The sequence below is a fragment of the Ovis canadensis genome, chromosome 2 (assembly GCF_042477335.2).
Source record: "Ovis canadensis isolate MfBH-ARS-UI-01 breed Bighorn chromosome 2, ARS-UI_OviCan_v2, whole genome shotgun sequence".
NCBI lineage: Eukaryota > Metazoa > Chordata > Mammalia > Artiodactyla > Bovidae > Ovis > Ovis canadensis.
In genome coordinates, this window is record NC_091246.1 from 183,354,801 (window position 1) to 183,372,208 (window position 17,408).

The 17,408-nt window shown below is 42.0% G+C and overlaps 1 protein-coding gene across 8 annotated transcripts in view; it reads left to right on the plus strand.

Annotated features, from left to right (window-relative positions):
• NCKAP5 (NCK associated protein 5) overlaps positions 1–17,408 on the plus strand; it is a 1,138,328-nt gene that overhangs the window by 788,437 nt on the left and 332,483 nt on the right. For all 8 annotated transcript variants that reach the window (XM_069577706.1, XM_069577709.1, XM_069577704.1 and 5 more), the window contains one exon: positions 325–412. In XM_069577706.1, coding sequence (XP_069433807.1) covers positions 325–412 — 88 coding nt within the window. The remainder of the gene's footprint in view (positions 1–324; positions 413–17,408) is intronic.

Genomic DNA, 17,408 nt, shown 5'->3' on the forward strand with positions numbered 1-17,408 from the left:
TGTGTCAAATTGAAAGTGAAGACGGATGTTGGAAGATGTTTGCAATAGTACAGACATGAGAGTCCAAGGATAGAGACCTGAATGGTAAACAAAAAGAGAGAGAAGCCAGGGCCATTCTGCAAAATGATCGTAGAGGACTTATGACAGATTCTTAATACAGGGGATGAAGGAGAGAGGAGAGAAGAGAGATTTCTAGGCTTTAAGCTTAGAGAATCATTTACTAAAGAATGATTTCTACTAACTGAATAAGACCCATGTTAATAGGAAACATTTATTAAATTATTTATTTATCCATCTATTTATTTTTGTTTGTTCATTTTTCAGAATGGAAGAAACAGTACGAAATTTACTACAAAGTCAAGGACCTCCAGAACAGAAAAAAGAAGAAACGGTTAATATAATGGTCTATCAGGTACACCACATGTCTTACTCTTGGCTGGGTACCGGTCAGCTTGTTTTGCTCAGATTTCTCTCTCTCTCTGTCCATTCTTACCTGGAGATAAATAAGAAAGGACGATCTGACCCCAGGGCTGAGAGCTACCCCACTTACCTCTGTTGGAGGAATCCTGTACACGTTTACTTCATTCATTCATTCCTTGTACTTTGTGAAAAAGAATCATAGATTTAGTTGTATGAGAGTGCAAAAAGTAAGTTTATAGTGATGCAGAGAGACCTAAAGAAGTATTACAGAATTCTGACCAGGGCTGTAAAAGAAGTCTCTGGGAATAAAGGGGAGGGAGTAATTCTTCCTGTTCAGGGAGGTAAGGAATACTTCTCAGTGCTCTCACATATAAAGTGGGCCTGAGGAATAGAGAAACAAGAGAAAGAACATTCCAGGCAGAGGGAAGCCTACATAAAGGGGCAGTGGTGTGAGTGTGCATGACAGACTCCTGGAGAGGAAGATGATCCCAGGATGCTGAAGATCTCTTGAGGTTATGCCTGTCTGCTCCGCTTATGTGTGTGGCCTTGTGCCTCAGGCCGCATTAACTCTATAGACATCCAAAGAGAGCCAGTGGTCAGTAGACTAACAAGTTGTCACCTTTTGATAACCCTTATCCCCTGGTGCTTTAGCACTAGTTACATGAGGGGCTTTCCTGGTGGTCCATTGGTTAAGAAGCCACCTGCCAATGTGGGAGGCATGGATTTGACCCCTGCTTCTGGAAAATGCCACATGCTGCATGGCAACCATGTCTCTGTGCCCCATCTACTGAACCTAGAGCTCTAGAGCCTACGAGCTATAGCTACTGAGCCCATGCACCACAACTACTAAAACTTGAGTGCCTAAAGCCCGTGCTCTACAAGAGAAACCACCTCAATGAGAAGCCCTTGCACTGCGACTAGAGAGCAGGCCCTGCTCTCCACAATTAGAGAAAGCCAGTGCGCAGCAGTGAAGACCCAGCATAGCCAAAAATAAATAAATCTTTAACATAAAACAAAAAACACTAGCAAGGTGACCAGGCCAGGAAGCTGGGCATCTAATCTGAGCATGACCCAAGTTGGCCACCCAGATGAGAAGAGTCTGATAGCAGAAAGAGGCCCAGACATTTTATCTAGATCAATGGAAGACTTTTACTGAAAAGCCCTTAAAATCACAAATAAACACCCAATATCCATTGCACAGCTATGCATAGAGAGCTTTTAAAAGCTAAAAAAGTCAAGGGAATGGGCTAAAGTTTAAGATGATCATTGGGTGGCCCCAGGTTTTGGCTAGCTAAGAAAGCAAGTGGGTTTGGAGAGGCAAAGAAAGGAACCCAGCTGGTAAATGGTCATTTCACACTAGCTTCCCTGAATTCACAGGTTCTGGGCTCTACAACCCAACTTATGATGACAGTATTGAGAGGAGTCTGATAATAAAAGTCACAGTATCATATAAAGTGAAGAAATCTAGGTAAAATTAGTCTTAAGAAGTCTATGTGTGTGTTTACTCTCTAAGTAATGTCTGACTCTTTGTGACCCAAGGGACTGTAGCGCACTGGCCCTCTGTGCGTGGTATTTTCCAGGCAAGAATACTGGAGTGGGTTTGCTGTTTCCTTCTCCAGGGCATCTTTCCAACTCAGGGATCAAACCTACCATTTCTTTGCCACTTACAGGCTGTTTCTTTACAGCTGAGCTACCGATGAAGCGCCTAAGTCTGCGTCCTAAATCACTGACTCTTGAGACATCTACAGGTCTACAATCTGACACCGGGTTCCATCTCCAGTGAAAACAATGTGGGGTGTTGACTTAAGTTAACTCAGAGGAGATTAAAGTTGCCTCCATAAAGACAGTAGAAAAACCACTAAAATCTGTTTCTAGGGAAAAGGTTGAGATTCTTCTTGAGGTCATCTTCACGTGGGGAAGGCATGCCCAGCTTTTCCTAGTGTGTGGTCGCCTGCAGTTAGGATATGGTTTTAAGTGCTTCTAGGTCTGAATCTTTCCTAGTAGTAATATCTTCTTTGGCAGGAAATTGAAGTATAAGTTAAAAAAAAACCAAAAAACCCAGATTGACTCTGCATTAAATGGTTCTGTTTAACCTTAAAGAATCATAGTCTCTGCCCCCTGGTAACACCTGGCTTCAATTAGAACGAAGTAACTCAGCATTCCTTCTGTGCTTTTTCCCGAGTCCTCAGTGTGGCTCTGTTTCATCCAAGTTCTTATTTTCTCTTAATCATTCTTTGCTTATCTCTTTACCACCCATTAGCCAAGTCTGTAGTATAGACACTTATCATCAGAATTCATTTTATGAAACCAGAAGCTTCTTAGAAAAACAGAGAATGTTTTTTAACAATGTGTTTTAAAAGCTATTTCCTCTTTGAGAGTTGCTACTTGGAGGCAGGGCCCACTGTGGCGCTGATGAATCGTTGAGCGGGCCCTCTAACCTCGCTGTAACTTTCTGGCATTAGTGGTCTCAGGGTAACTGGTAACCATTGCCTGGTAATGTGTTGTGTGGTAATGGCACCCGACAATGGCTGCCTGTAAGGGCTGTGCACTGTCCCGCTCTGTTACGATTCCCCCTTTTTGTTGATGCTTCTCAATTTTAAGGAGAATACCCGGGCTTTTTGGCCAATAGTCGATGGAGGGGTTGTCCTTAGGAGAGTGAAGTAGGAGGCCTCAGGCCAGCAGGTGAGCTGGGGAGGAGGCAAGGCACAGGGAACAGGCTGGGGGTTGTGTCCTGCCAGGCCCCAGAGCTCTGGCCAAGGTTGGCCCGGCCCTTGAGTTGCCTGTAAATCTCTCCCCTATTCCTGCCTCTGTGACCTAATATCAATGGGAGTCTGCCTGGGGCTCGGTCTTTGGTACATGGCCTGTGCCATCTGAGGTGTCTGAGGACCAGCTGGGTCCTAAACCCCTGGCTCCCTCAGCAACAACAGCTGGGCAGGGTCTGGGTGTGTGGCCCTAGGGAACCAGCTGAGATCGGCCTCCTCTCAGCCAGGACCTGGACCTTGGAGGGTGAAAGTTGTGCCTCAGGTCCTTGCCTGTTCTTGTCAGAACAGGGAATAATCTTACTTGGTGGAAGTTTACAGGAACATCATTACCTGACCATGACCTGACCTCAAGAACAGAGGTTCTAACACCAAGAAGTTTGCAACAACTACCCACACCCCTCCCTCACCTTTCCTAGAAAAGGGCTTTGCTGAAAGCTTTGCGGGAATTTGTGGGTTTTAAGGCAGGTAGCTCAGCTGGTAAAGAATCCGCCTGCAATGTGGGAGACCTGGGTTCAGTCCCTGGGTCGGGAAGATCTCCTTGAGGAGGGCATGGCAACCTACTCCAGTATTCTTACCTGGAGAATCATGATGGACAGAGGAGCCTGGTGGGCCACAGTCCCTGGGGTGAAAGTGTCAGACACGACTGAGCACCCATCTCCTTGCATTGGCCTACAATAAACATTTCTCTACTCCAAACTCAAAAAAACCCCCCCAAAACAACAAAAAACCTGTTTCCTCTTAATAGTCCAGTCTGTTAGATTTGGGAAGTCAACTCTCCTCTCTAGGGAGGAGACAGTTACTATCATGAATTCATGCTCCACAGAAGGGATTTTTCAGCTATCGCTCTCATTGGCCTTAGGTTCACTATCAGGAAAATAGGAGAGGAATTTGGGTTACATGAACCATAAAGGTCATTTGTAGATTGAACAGTTATTTATTGAGTTTTTATTGTGAATTAGGCACAACTTTGCCCTCTGGGGATTCAGAACATGAGAACAGAGAAGGGCGGCCCTGAGTCCCACGGAGATCCCTGTCACCTCCGTCATCACAGTGTTCTAAATATGGGAACAGTAGTGAAACCAGTTGTGCAAGGTATATGTGATGAAACCAGTGGACTGCATAGGTAACACTCTCTGAGATCATATTCTGTGGGGTAAGAGCTGGGAAATTTATTGTTTCATAATATGAAGGGTTATTGGCACACCTGACTCAAATTTTCCAACAGTAAGATTTCTCTGACATGAATTAGAGGCCCATGCAGAGCTGAGGTCCACAGGAAGGCTGAAGTGGATTTTATTTTCCATTGTTGAAGTGTATGTCTTGAGGCTTTTGTCTTTGAGTTAATATAGTAACAGTAGCGTAATAGCTTTCTAGGTTCCATACCCTGCTAACTGCTGGCATGCATTGAAAGGTGGTCCTGGTTCATTCAAGGGGCATGTTCCTGAAGACTTCTCCGAGTTGGTTACTTGTATCATATAGAGCTTGTATAATTTCATCTAGACCTGCTGGAAAGTCAGTAGTCGTTTTTGTTCTCCAGCTAAGACAAACCTGCCTGTGGCTATCAGTGGTTTCACCAGCTTTGTCACTGTGCACTTCCTGACTTTTTTTTTTAATTTGGAGAATTTGCATAATTTCAAGGTTTGGGCATCAAGTGACATAAACAGCATTTTTATGTGATCACAGTTTAAAATAGACCTAGTTCAGGGTCCCATTGACTGTGGACTGGATTGTAGCTTAGTCCCCACAATAACCGTGCAGGAAGTATTGTCACTATCCCCACCTTACAGACAAGGACATAGACTCCCAGAGGTGAGCTTTTGCCCCAAAATGCAGCTGGAAATAGCTTAGAAGGGACTTGAACCCTAGCTGGTCTGACTCCTTGGCCTTAACTCCTTATGCAGATAAATTCTGGAGGGATGAAATCATGGAGCCCAAGTTACTCTGCTAAATGGGACCTGAACCTAGGCCTTCCCACTGTCTGCCTAGAGCTCTCTCCAGTCATTCATTTACTTGCTCCTTCATTCATATAGTTATTTACATTTGCAACTATGTATATTGTTTCCTGTTGCTGCTGTAGCAAACTTAATGGCTTAAAACTGCACAAATGTATTGTCTTATAATTCTGCAGGTCAGAGTCTAGAATCACAATAGCAGCAGGGCTACATTCTTTCTGGAGGTTTCAGGACAGAATTATTTCCTTGTTTTTTTCCAGCTTCTAGCATTCTTTGGCTTTTGGCCTCTCCCTCCATCTTCAGAGTACATCACTGCAAACTCTGGTTCCATTGTCATGTCTCCTTTTTCTGGCCCATCCCCCTAGTCCAGGGTAATCCCCTATCTCCAGATATTTAATTTAATCACATTTGCAAAGTCTCTTTTGCCATAGAAGGTAAAGGAAGCACATTCACAGGTTTTGAGGCTTGGTAGAATGTGGACATTTAAGTGAGGGAACATTATTCTGTCTACTACACTAAATAGCACATTAATCTAGCAGGCTGGAGGTACCTAGCTGACACCAAGCTAAGTGCTGGAGGTAGAAAGATGCCTTCTTTTGGAAAGCTCAGCTTACAGGATGCTGGAAACTAGGGAGGAAAGGCAGATAATTGAATATGTGCCACTCTGTGATAGGAGCCCAGAGGGCAGCCTGCTTGAGTTCTGGGAACAAAAAGGAAGATGCCACCACACCTACTGCTCTGCTCTCCCTGGAGGCTCTGCTCCTGCCTAGGACTTCTTTTCAGTAATTGATTTCCCTTTCCCTTTAGCCTCTGATATCATGGACCCAAGAGTCATGTGCACCACAGCCTGCCTTTCACAGAGCATCTTATATCTCTGGTATTTTAATACAACTTTGACTGTCAGGACACATGTGTTTGGTGCTTTTACAGTTGTCAAAGTGCTTACAGAGAATGGGTCTCATTTGTTCATTTTAGCAGTCTCTAAAGTAGAGATTATCCTGCTCATTTTTAAGGATGAGTCTCAAAGAAGCCTGACTGAACTCCGGTAAATGCTAAGTGGTAAAACTAGAAAGAAATCTCAGGCTTTCCTAAGTGAGAAACATAGAATGAAACTGAGAAGTTACCAGTGAGATAATCGGATGGTGCAGGAGGGAACAGACACAGACTTCCCTGCTCACAAAATCCTTGTCTCAAAATACAAAAAAATCAGTGAAAGGAAAATGAAATCAATTAATAAGCCATATAATATTTGCACCTGACATTTCTTTTGTGGGAGAGACAAGCCCATGAGTGAGAGAAATATTATCAATATACGGAGGGAAAGTGACATACCTAGCACCTTGGACAGATTCCTTTCATTACAGGAAAATAAAAGACTCCAAAGGATTTTCTGTAAAGGAGGCTGAAAAGGAGAAACATCTTCCGTTTCTCTCTTCTTGTGTTTCTTTCTCCAACTCTTCTTTTTCCTAGGCATTTGGGGGTTTCTTCTGTGTTATATAGTGTATTCTTGAAACCTCTGTAACCATTTCATTTAGTTGAGTAGTTAGGAAGCATATTAGATAAAACATTCATGATTCAATATGAGCAAGGGCAATTAAGCATAAATGAAATGGAGCAGTTCGTTGAGAGGACATTATTCCTTCAGCTTCATCTGTCAAAATATTTCAACCTAGACAACCTAAGATACAGGGAACTTTAATCCTGATGATACATTACCCATTAGAGTCCTCTTGTGTCTGTAGCTACCTTTTGTGTTGCTTTGTTGTAGCTAAAACTAGATTTAGCTGTAGATTTCTTCTTGTCTCTGCTTCTCTCTATGCAACATGAATTTGAACCCACATTAGCTCATTTATTTAGAAAGAAAAAAGTAGACAGGTAAGTGCAGACAGAAATGAGGGGTGGAAAGAGACCTGCGTGTGGGTACAGCTTCTGCCACTGAAGTCTGCCAGGACTTTTGACCTCAGATTGTGTGTGTGTGAATGAAGAGGTTTGGGACTAGATTAATAATCACAAACCCAAAAACCTACAGATGCCAAAAAACACAAATGTTTAAAATGGTCTAGGTATGAGAACAATGGCACCCCACTCTAGCACTCTTGCCTGGAAAATCCCATGGGTGGAGGAGCTTGGTGGGCTACAGTCCATGGGGGTCACACAGAGTTGGACACGACTGAGCGACTTCACTTTCACTTTCCACTTTCATGCACTGGAGAAGGAAATGGCAACCCACTGCAGTGTTCTTGCCTGGAGAATCCCAGGGTCGGGGGAGCCTGGTGGGCTGCCGTCTATGGGGTCGCACAGAGTCGGACACGACTGAAGCAACTTAGCAGCAGCAGCAGCAGCAGGTATAGGAAGAATTATGTGTCCTCTGGGGGGTTACAGGCTATTTTCCCACTTTTGGTAAGGAAATCGGTGATGTTTGTTTGCTATTCAAAGGCAAAAAAACCCTTGGTTTTAAAAACCACAGTAGCATCATACACCTGGTTTATCGTCAAAGGGCAATAGTGATGGACAGGGTGGCAAACTGACCGAAGAGTCTGTCTGGCAGTCACAGTCCCGCTGCAGCAGATTCAGATGACTCAGAATGACACAATATGACAGATGTTTCAAAAGATGAAAGTTCAAGTGTTTTATGAGCAGTTTCTTAATCTGTAAATAATGGCGCATATATATATATAAAGCAGAGTAAGTGAAACGTGCTAGACTCAGGGCAACAACACTCAGCACAGAAAAATGCTTTTGTGTGTTTTTTCTTGCTCTTAGAACTCTGAGATTTTGATGCTTCTGTGCAGTCCTGTGAGACCTGGTCTACACAAAGTGCAGCACGAAGCGCACACCTACAGCACCACCACCCCTGCTTCTGACACGTGCTGAGCAGCTATGTACTGGTCACAGTCCAGTCATTTCACAAGTGTGAGCTCACTGAGTTTTCACAGGAACCATTTGAAATGTCTCCATTTTACAAAAGAGGAAACTGAGGCATAGAGCAGTTAGACCGTCTGCCCAAAGTTGCACATCACCAGGGTTCTGTCCCTTGAGTGGCCTGGTGCCCTCTTGGCAGCAGAGCAGGTTGCCGCAAGGATGGGGCACAGGAGCTTCGTCAGGAGATGCCCTTGGCCCGGCACAGCAGCAGTGTTGCGATGGTCCACAGCCAGTTTTCTTCACCCCTTTACTCTGCACGTCTTTGTGGACAGCCCTGGGTTGTGTGGCATCTGAGCCCAGCTCCCTCTCTTCCAGTGAGGGTCTAAGCTCAGTTACTGATCCCTTAGCCAATGTTTAAAGCATTACTGTCTGATAACCCAGTTATTTCCATTTTCAATGATCTAATTGAAAATCAAAATGAATTTTTCCTTAAATAGTTCCTTAAAAAGTAGAATTAAATGAGATTCACGGGGTCGCAAAGAGTCGGACACAACTGAGCGACTGAACCGCACTGAACTGAAGCAGCTGATGCTTGGGGAAAGGAAATCTTTATAGTCATTCTAAAATCTGTCAAACATCAAATACATAGCCAGATTCTTTTATGTACACAAAGCATGTGACACGGGCTGAGGTCTTTCTCACTGAAGCCCAAGTCCTGCCTAGCAGAGGTGTTAACATTGGTTCATAATTTAGAATTTTTTAATTGAAGTGTAGTTGATTTATAATGTTGTGTTAGTTTCAGGTGTACAGCAAAGTGAGTAGGTTTTATGGTTGCCAAAAAGAGGAGGGGAGAGAGAAATTGGGAGTGTGGGATTAACATATACACATTACTATATATAAAATAGACAATCAATAATAACTTATACTGTATAGCACAGAGAACTATACTCATTATTTTGTAATAATCTATAAGGAAAAAGAATCTGAAAAAGACTATGTGTGTATACACACACACATACGCACACACAGAGATTATTTTCCCTCCTCTTTTTGGTAACCGTAATTTTTTTTTCTATGTCTTTGGGTGTATTTCTGTTTTGTATATAAGTTCACTTGTACCATTTTTTTTTAGACTCCACATATAAGTGATAGTTGCCTTTTTTTGACATACTTCACTTAGTATTGTAACCCTAGGCTAGGTCCCTCCTTGTTGCTGCAAATGGTTTTCTTTTTGTGGCTGAGTAATAAGTCTTGTATATACATACCACATCTTCTTTATCCATTCATCTTTGATGGACATTTAGGTTGCTTTTGTGTCTTGGCTGTTGTGAATAGTGCCTCTATGAACATTGAGGTGCATGAATCTTTCCAAATTATGGTTTTCTCCAGGTATATGTCCAGGAGTGGGATTAATGGATCATACGGTAACTCTACTTGTAGCTTTTTTCAGGAACCTCCATGCTTCTCTCCATAGTGGCCTCACCAGTTTACATTCCCACCAGCAGTGTAGGAGGGCTCCTTTTTCTCCACACCCTCTCCAGCATTTACAATTTATAGATTTTTTTTGATGATGTCTGTTCTAACCAGTGTGAGGTGATATCTCACTGTAATTTTACTTTGCATTTCTCTAATAATTAGTGACATTGAGCATCTTTTCATGTGTCTTTTAGCCATCTGGATCTCTTCTTTGGAGAAATGTTTATAAATGATTATTCTTATCAGGGATAGGATTTTTGTTTTGTTTGCTTTAAACTTCACCTTCTTTCCCTATAATTACTTAAATGTACTTTAGGCAAATAAAAAAATTTGAGTGCACTAGAAAGAAAAGTTAGGGCTGAAAAATTAAATAATCACAAAAGAGTCCTTTCTAAGAAAGCTTTTCAAAGCAACAATATTCCTCCTATGTTTAAAGTGTGGATTTCCAAGCTTCTATCATAATCTCATTTTGTTTTTGTGAACATGCATAAATGCAAAACAAAACTTCTGTTTGTGGTTCTCAGGAGCAGCAAAGTTCCAGTCTCTGTTTCCTGGCTGAGTATACAGATCACCTTAGGAAACCTTAGATTCAGCTATGTAGGCAACTTCTTCTATCTTCAGACTTAGAACAGTCTGTCTTTTTTTTGGTTATTTATGAGTCTGATGGGTAATTTTGATTTATCTGGTCCACAGATGTGTTGGAGACCAGTGAGATACCTCAAACCCCACCCAGAATACCACCCCTATTTCCTCATTTTGCAAAGGAGGAAATGGAGATGAAGTTCAGAGTGCGTTATGTGCTCTTGTACTGCATCTTTCACTGACTCTTTCAGTGACGTACGTACTTCAGTAAGTGCTCCAGCAGTTAATTAGCTAAGAGATCTGAACACTTTAGAACTCTACAGAGAGCTTGACTGTAATTCATACTGGTTATTCAGAAGTGTTTCTGTTTCTTTTTTTTTTTTTTTTTTTGCCTGAACAAAATGTGATAAACAAATGCAAATCCATAGGTCACCAGTGAGTACATTCAGTGAGTACATTCTCCCCCCTGGGGGGAAATAATTTTGATTTCATTTCCTCCCCAGTTGAGGGGGAAATGATCTGAAATTCTACTGAGTGGCTGTTGAGAGACTGGTTAAGTCTTTACACAGGTATTTATAAAATTCTGACACCCAGTGGAATGGGAAATATTTTTATTGAGTGCTTTTATTTATGTGTATGGCCTGTAATTTCAGGAAGTCTCAAGTGTGTTTGATTCTGTTTGAAGAAATTTTGGCCTTTTCTCTGAATTGCTGTGAACTTTGAATTGCTGCTGAAGTGGGTAATGGTAATAAAGGGAGTATTTTTATTGTGTGTTAAGTTTTAAAGGGCTGAAAATGTTCCTTGAGGAAGTGGTTTTCTTCCTTCCTTTTATTTTAAGGAACATGCTCTATTCATATATTAAGTTTAGATAAAGGAGGGAGAATTTCTTAAAGGCAAAGTGTCATCAGTATAGTCAAAGTCATTGTCCTTCATAAAATATCTCTTTTCTCTTTGAAAGTATTCTATATGATGAATGTATGATTTTACACCCTATAGAAACACTTTCCAGAATTCCAGAAGTTATGAAAACATCTTTGTTAGCACACTGACTAAGGAGAGGGTTCACCTCTGTAATTTCAAAGTCTATGAAATACTTTGAAAGAAGTAGAGGGGTATCAAATATCACTCAGAATTTGAGTAGTTACTTCTCTCCTTGGGAATTTTAAATTCCTGGTTTAATAGGTTCTGACTCTTCTTTCTCATTCTCAATTTCTGCCTACATTCTATGTGCAGACATGAATACGTTCCCCATTGGATATTTTGACCCAGAGTTGAACTCTTATGAAGTAAAAGCAGAATACAGACTCTCTGTTAAAATAAATATAACCTATGAGTAAGATGGTGCCCTGAAAAATCACCTTCTCTTCCTATAGGTGAGCTGCTTTCCTCAGCTGATCTTAGCAGAGGGTCAGACTTTGTTTTGGAAACCCCAAGTGGGGTCTCAAGTTGGGAGATTGTGTGGGTAGAAATCAAAAGATGTTGCCCTTTCGTAAGTGTGTGGGTTGTCTAATACTTTGGGCTCATCAGGTCATCAACTAGTCGTATCAGTTATTTCTTCCTCTTAGGAAATAGATGAGTTTGAACAGAGCAAAATCATGATGATACCAATCCTTGAACTTTGATCCTATTTTCTTAACTCACCTGAAGCTACAAAACAAAACTTTTCTGTTTTTTTAGGGCTTGGCTTATCAATGCTTTATGAAATGGAGATAAAATTATGTGTAGGGAAAAATGGACAATGTTGGAATTAGAAAATAGTAAAGAAAGAAGTGGAAAGTGCTTGCTAGGGGAAAAAAACTTTTATTGCTGAAATCTCTCTTACACTGTAACCTTTCAGCTATATTGTCATTGATTTTGCCTGCACCAGCCAACACAGCATGGCAATGAAGAAGAATCACTGAATGTGGGGTGAGAGGAAGATGGTCTGGCCTGGGGTCTGCAGTCTCCATTGAAGCAGTCTGGACATTTCAGGGGAGCTAAACCCAGGGTCAGGTTTCCTGACATGATTGGCCTTTTTAATGATATCTTCTCCCACTCTACAATTTTGTCATCCCTGTACCCTATCTACCAATATTTTCTCACTCAGATATGTTTCTCTGAAATTGTATCCATTAAAATATCATTCTATGTAAGAAATAAAGAGTCAAGAAGATAAATATTTAAGGGAAGGTCCTTCAGATGTTAGCAGGAACCAGTTAAATCTGTGGGCTTTGCTCTATCAATTCATCTCAGAAAACTGAAACTTGGAGCTTGAGAGATGAAAGGAAAAGAGACAGGAAAATAATTTTCCTAGAAGAGCTTATAATCCTCTCTGTTTGTTAAGTTTGGCCGAGGCTACACCATGGAGGGAAGTACCAAGAAAGAAGTGTTAAGAAGCAGCATAGGGGTACAGAAGGGAAAAGAAAGCCAGCAAAATCAATTTGCAAATTTCAGCCATCATTTCTATGGTTTGCTAGATGCTGTGCTATACTGTTCTTAGTCGCTCAGTCATCCAACTCTTGCGACCCACCAGGCTCCTCTGTCCATTGGGATTCTCCAGGCAAGAGTACTGGAGTGGGTGGCCATGCTCTCCTCCAGGGGATCTTCCCAACCCAGGGACTGAACCACGGCTCCTACATTGCAGGCAGATTCTTCACTGTCTCAGCCACCAGGGAAGCCCAAGAATACTGGAGTAGGTAGCCTATCCCTTCTCCAGGGCATCTTCCCGTCCCAGGAATTGAGCTGGTGTCTCCTTTGCTAAGTGCTGTATACATACAAAGGAGAGTGAAACCTCTTTGTCTTCCTGCCATGATACTCTCAGAACCCAAATATCAGGCTGATACTGTCATACTGTGGGTCTGGTCTACTGCCCTAGTGTCATTACTGCGTAACTTCTGTGAAATGCACCAGGTATCAAACTGAGAAATTCAAAGGAAATTTTGGAGCAAGCATATTAAGTCAGGGTCTTACAATGGCCTATATTCTTTTCTTACCTGTTTAAAGAAACAGGCAAATATCTGTAAACAATTCATGATGATTCCATTATTTTGCAAACTGATCAAAATATGTTTTTCCAAATGCATTTTGTTTGGTAGGTTTATCCCCACACCCTGATAAATTTTGTATTGATGCTAAATTAATGAAGTAGCAGAATAAATTCATTTCTCCCCATTAAAGCCAAGTCTATGCCTTAGTCTGAATTAGTAAGCTTCTACTGTAAGTGATGATCTGGAAACAATGCCATTGCAAGTGTTCTCCAACAACCATTTTTTATTTCATTTACAAAATAACTGTAAATATAATTCTTAAGATATGAATTAGGCTGTATTTCTCTTGAGTCAGTTCAGTTCAGTATAGTTGCTCAGTCATGTCTGACCCTTTGCGACCCCATGAACCACAGCATGCCAGGCCTCCCTGTCCATCACCAACTCCTGGAGTCCACCCAAACCCATGTCCATTGAGTTGGTGATGCCATCCAACCATCTCATCCTTTATCATCCCCTTCTCCTGCCCTCAATCTTTCCCAGCATCACAGTCTTTTCAAATGAGTCAGCTCTTCGCATCAGGTAGCCAATGTATTGGAGTTTCAGCTTTAGCATCAGTCCTTCCAATGAACACCCAGGACTGATCTCCTTTAGGATGGATTGGTTGGATCTCTTTGCAGTCCAAGGGACTCTCAAGAATCTTATCCAACACCACAGTTCAAAAGCATCAATTCTTCGGCGTTCAGCTTTCTTTATAGTCCAATTCTCACATCCATATATGGCCACTGGAAAAACCATAGCCTTGACTAGACAGATCTTTGTTGGCAAAGTAATGTCTCTGCTTTGTAACATGCTATCTAGGTTGGTGATAACTTTCCTTCCAAGGAGTAAGCGTCTTTTAATTTCATGGCTGCAATCACCATCTGCAGTGATTTTGGAGCCCAGAAAAATAAAGTCAGCCATTGTGTCCACTGTTTCCCCATCTATTTGCCATGAAATGATGGGACCGAATGCCATGATCTTAGTTTTCTGAATGTTGAGCTTTAAGCCAACTTTTTCACTCTCCTCTTTCACTTTTATCAAGAGGCTCTTCAGTTCTTCTTCACTTTCTGCCATAAGGGTGGTGTCATCTGCATATCTGAGGTTATTGATACTTCTCCCGGCAATCTTGATTCCAGCCTGTGCTTCTTCCAGCCCAGCCTCATGATATACTCTGCATAGAAGTTAAATAAGCAGGGTGACCATATAGAGCCTTGACGTACTCCTTTTCCTATTTGGAACCAATCTGTTGTTCCATGTCCAGTTCTAACTGTTGCTTCCTGACCTGCATACAAGTTTCTCAAGTCGAAGATCAGGTGGTCTGGTATTCCCATCTCCTTCAGAATTTTCTGCAGTTTATTGTGATCCATAGATTCAAAGGCTTTGGCATAGTCAATAAAGCAGAAATAAATTTTTTTTCTGGAACTCTCTTGCTTTTTCCATGATCCAGCGGATATTGGCAATTTGATCTCTGGTTCCTCTGCCTTTTCTAAAACCAGCTTGAACATCTTGAGTAATTATGTCTAAGTTTTTCAAATCCAACTATTATTGGATTTTTTCTTCTCTATAATTTTTTATTACCTCTTCTCTCCAGGGCATTTAAACATCAACACTAGAGGATCAGTAGTCAAAATTGCCACAGTAATAATTAATATATACAGTTTACACTTTCAAAACATCATCTCATTTGATCCTCATATTAACCTTTCAAAATAGGAAGGTCAAAAAGTTCAAGTACACTTTACAGATGAAGAAACTGAGTTCTACAGAGGTGGTTGACTTACAAGTATCATACAGTGTCAGGCCACCGTGTATTTGGTCTTTTTATTCCAAGTCCTATAATCTTGCAGGTAGCATTGATTACATTCTCTACTAGTGGTTCTCATGTTTGGTTTGCCTTGTAATCATCTGAAGAGCTCAAAAAATTTGTGATGTCCTGGCTCCATCCCAGCGATTCTGATTTCATTAATCAAGGGTGTGGCATGAGGTTTTTTTAAATCTTCACAGACCTATTCTAACTGTTGGAATTGATCTGGGTTGAGAACCACTGTGCTACAAGGCATTATATTCAGCTGTATATTTTTCCTTTCTTGTTCATCATGGTAAAGGTTCTTCCAACCACGGTCTTGTTTTCATTAACCTATCACCAGCATTTTCCTCAAAGCAGCCAACCTACTGGCTCATGTTTAGGAAACATATTGAGCTTCTCGGGAAGGTAAGAGCTGAGTTAGTCACATGTGGGCAGGTGTGTGTGCTCAGTCATGTCTGACTCTTTGTGACCCCATGGACTGTAGCCCACCAGGCACCTCTGCCCATGGAATTTTCCAGGCAAGAATACTGGAGTGGGTTGCTGTTTCCTACTCCAGGGAATCTTCCCAACCTAGGGACTGAACCCATGTCTCCTGCATTGGCACACAGATCCTTTGCCACTACACCACCTGGGATGCCCTGAGTTGGTCCTTAAAAGACATTAAAATTCAGATAAATGGAAAGGTCCTTTTGTTTTATGTGTACTCTGATGAGAGACAGCAAAGGATTATGGGTATTGTGGTGAGATACAGCAGTGGGTATTCTGGTGAGGTACAGCAGAGTGGGTATTCTGTGAGTGTTCCACTAGAGTATAGCAGAGGATTATGAGGATTCCAGTGAAGTAGAACAGAGGATTATAGGCACTCTGGTGAGAGAAATCAGGGGATTATGGGTAAGCTTAAAGCCTTTGGAGGCCAATAGTATGGATTCACATCCTGACTGAACCACTTACAAGCTATGTAATATTTGAAAATTTACTTAACCCCTTGGGATCTTGAGGACCTTACTCTCAGTCATATTCAGTCCAAGGATTGGTAGTGAGCTCATTGGTGAGGAGGCAATGAGGGGTCAGAAAGATGGCCGAGACTTTGGGAGACCATGAGGGCATGGAACAGGTAGGTAGGTCAGTGAGTCACTCGGACAAATGATAGGGGCAGTTGGGCCCAGTTCAGAGACCCCCAACTAGATAGAGTGAGAACTAGTGGACATGCCTGAGGATACAGAAGTGTTGAGGAAAACTCTGCTGGTAGGGAGGCCTTGCTGGAAATGGAAAATTATTTCATTTGTATAAATAGGAGGGACCCATGAGCACAAAGAAAAAAAGATAAAATTCTAAATTCATCCTAATTAGTGTTCCATGTTAACTGAACTTGAGGCTTATTTTCCTTTCCAAAAATTCTAGCAATTTGTTAGTTTTAGAGAATTACCACACTAAGACTTTGTCCTTGGCATAATGCAAGGCAGGCCCTGAAAGGGACAGTATAAACTTGTCAGCAAGAATGTGGTCAGCTGGGCCCTAGAGGCTAATCCTCAAAATGAGTTCCTCAAACTTCTCTCAGACTAACAAATTCAAAACCTTCCACTTGGAGCTGATTTTCCAGAGTGACCTGAACTATAATTGCTTTTGACTCTTTTATCGGTGTCTGAGATCATTGTGGACTCACAAAGCCAGCTGAGTTTGATGGGCTGAGAGGGTGACAAAACTGGGCAGTTTTACCAGGTAGCAAGACCTACAGCCACAGGGCTTCTGGGCAAGTGTCTTTAGTGATGGGAAAAGTCAGTAAAGGGGTAACTTGGTATCTTGGAAACCCAGGGCTACTTGGAAAGGGTTGGATCATCTTGGGCAGCCAAGAACATAGGCCATTTTTTACCAACTGTTCATTGTGATGTTGCTGTGTATAGGGTTCAGTCCAGTCGCTCAGTCATGTCCAACTCTTTGCGACCCCATGAATTGCAGCACGCCAGGCCTCCCGGTCAATCATCGACTCCCGGAGTTCACTCAGACTCACCTCCATCGAGTCAGTGTTGCCATCCAGCCATCTCATCCTCTGTCGTCCCCTTCTCCTCCTGCCCCCAATCCCTCCCAGCATCAAAGTCTTTTCCAATGAGTCAGCTTTTCGCATGAGGTGGCCAAAGTACTGGAGTTTCAGCTTTAGCATCATTCCTTCCAAAGAAATCCCAGGGCTGATCTCCTTCAGAATGGATTTGTTGGATCTCCATGCAGTCCAAGGGACTCTCAAGAGTCTTCTCAAACACCACAGTTCAAAAGCATCAATTCTTGTAAAGTAAAATAAAGAAAAAAAAAAAAGGCATCAATTCTTCGGCGCTCAGCCTTCTTCACAGTCCAAGTGTCACATCCATACATGACCACGGGAAAAACCACCACCTTGACTAGACGGACCTTAGTTGGCAAAGTAATGTCTCTGCTTTTGAATATGCTATCTAGATTGGTCATAACTTTTCTTCCAAGGAGTAAGCATCTTTTAATTTCATGGCTGCATCTGCAGTGATTTTGGAGGCCCCCAAAATAAAGTCTGACACTG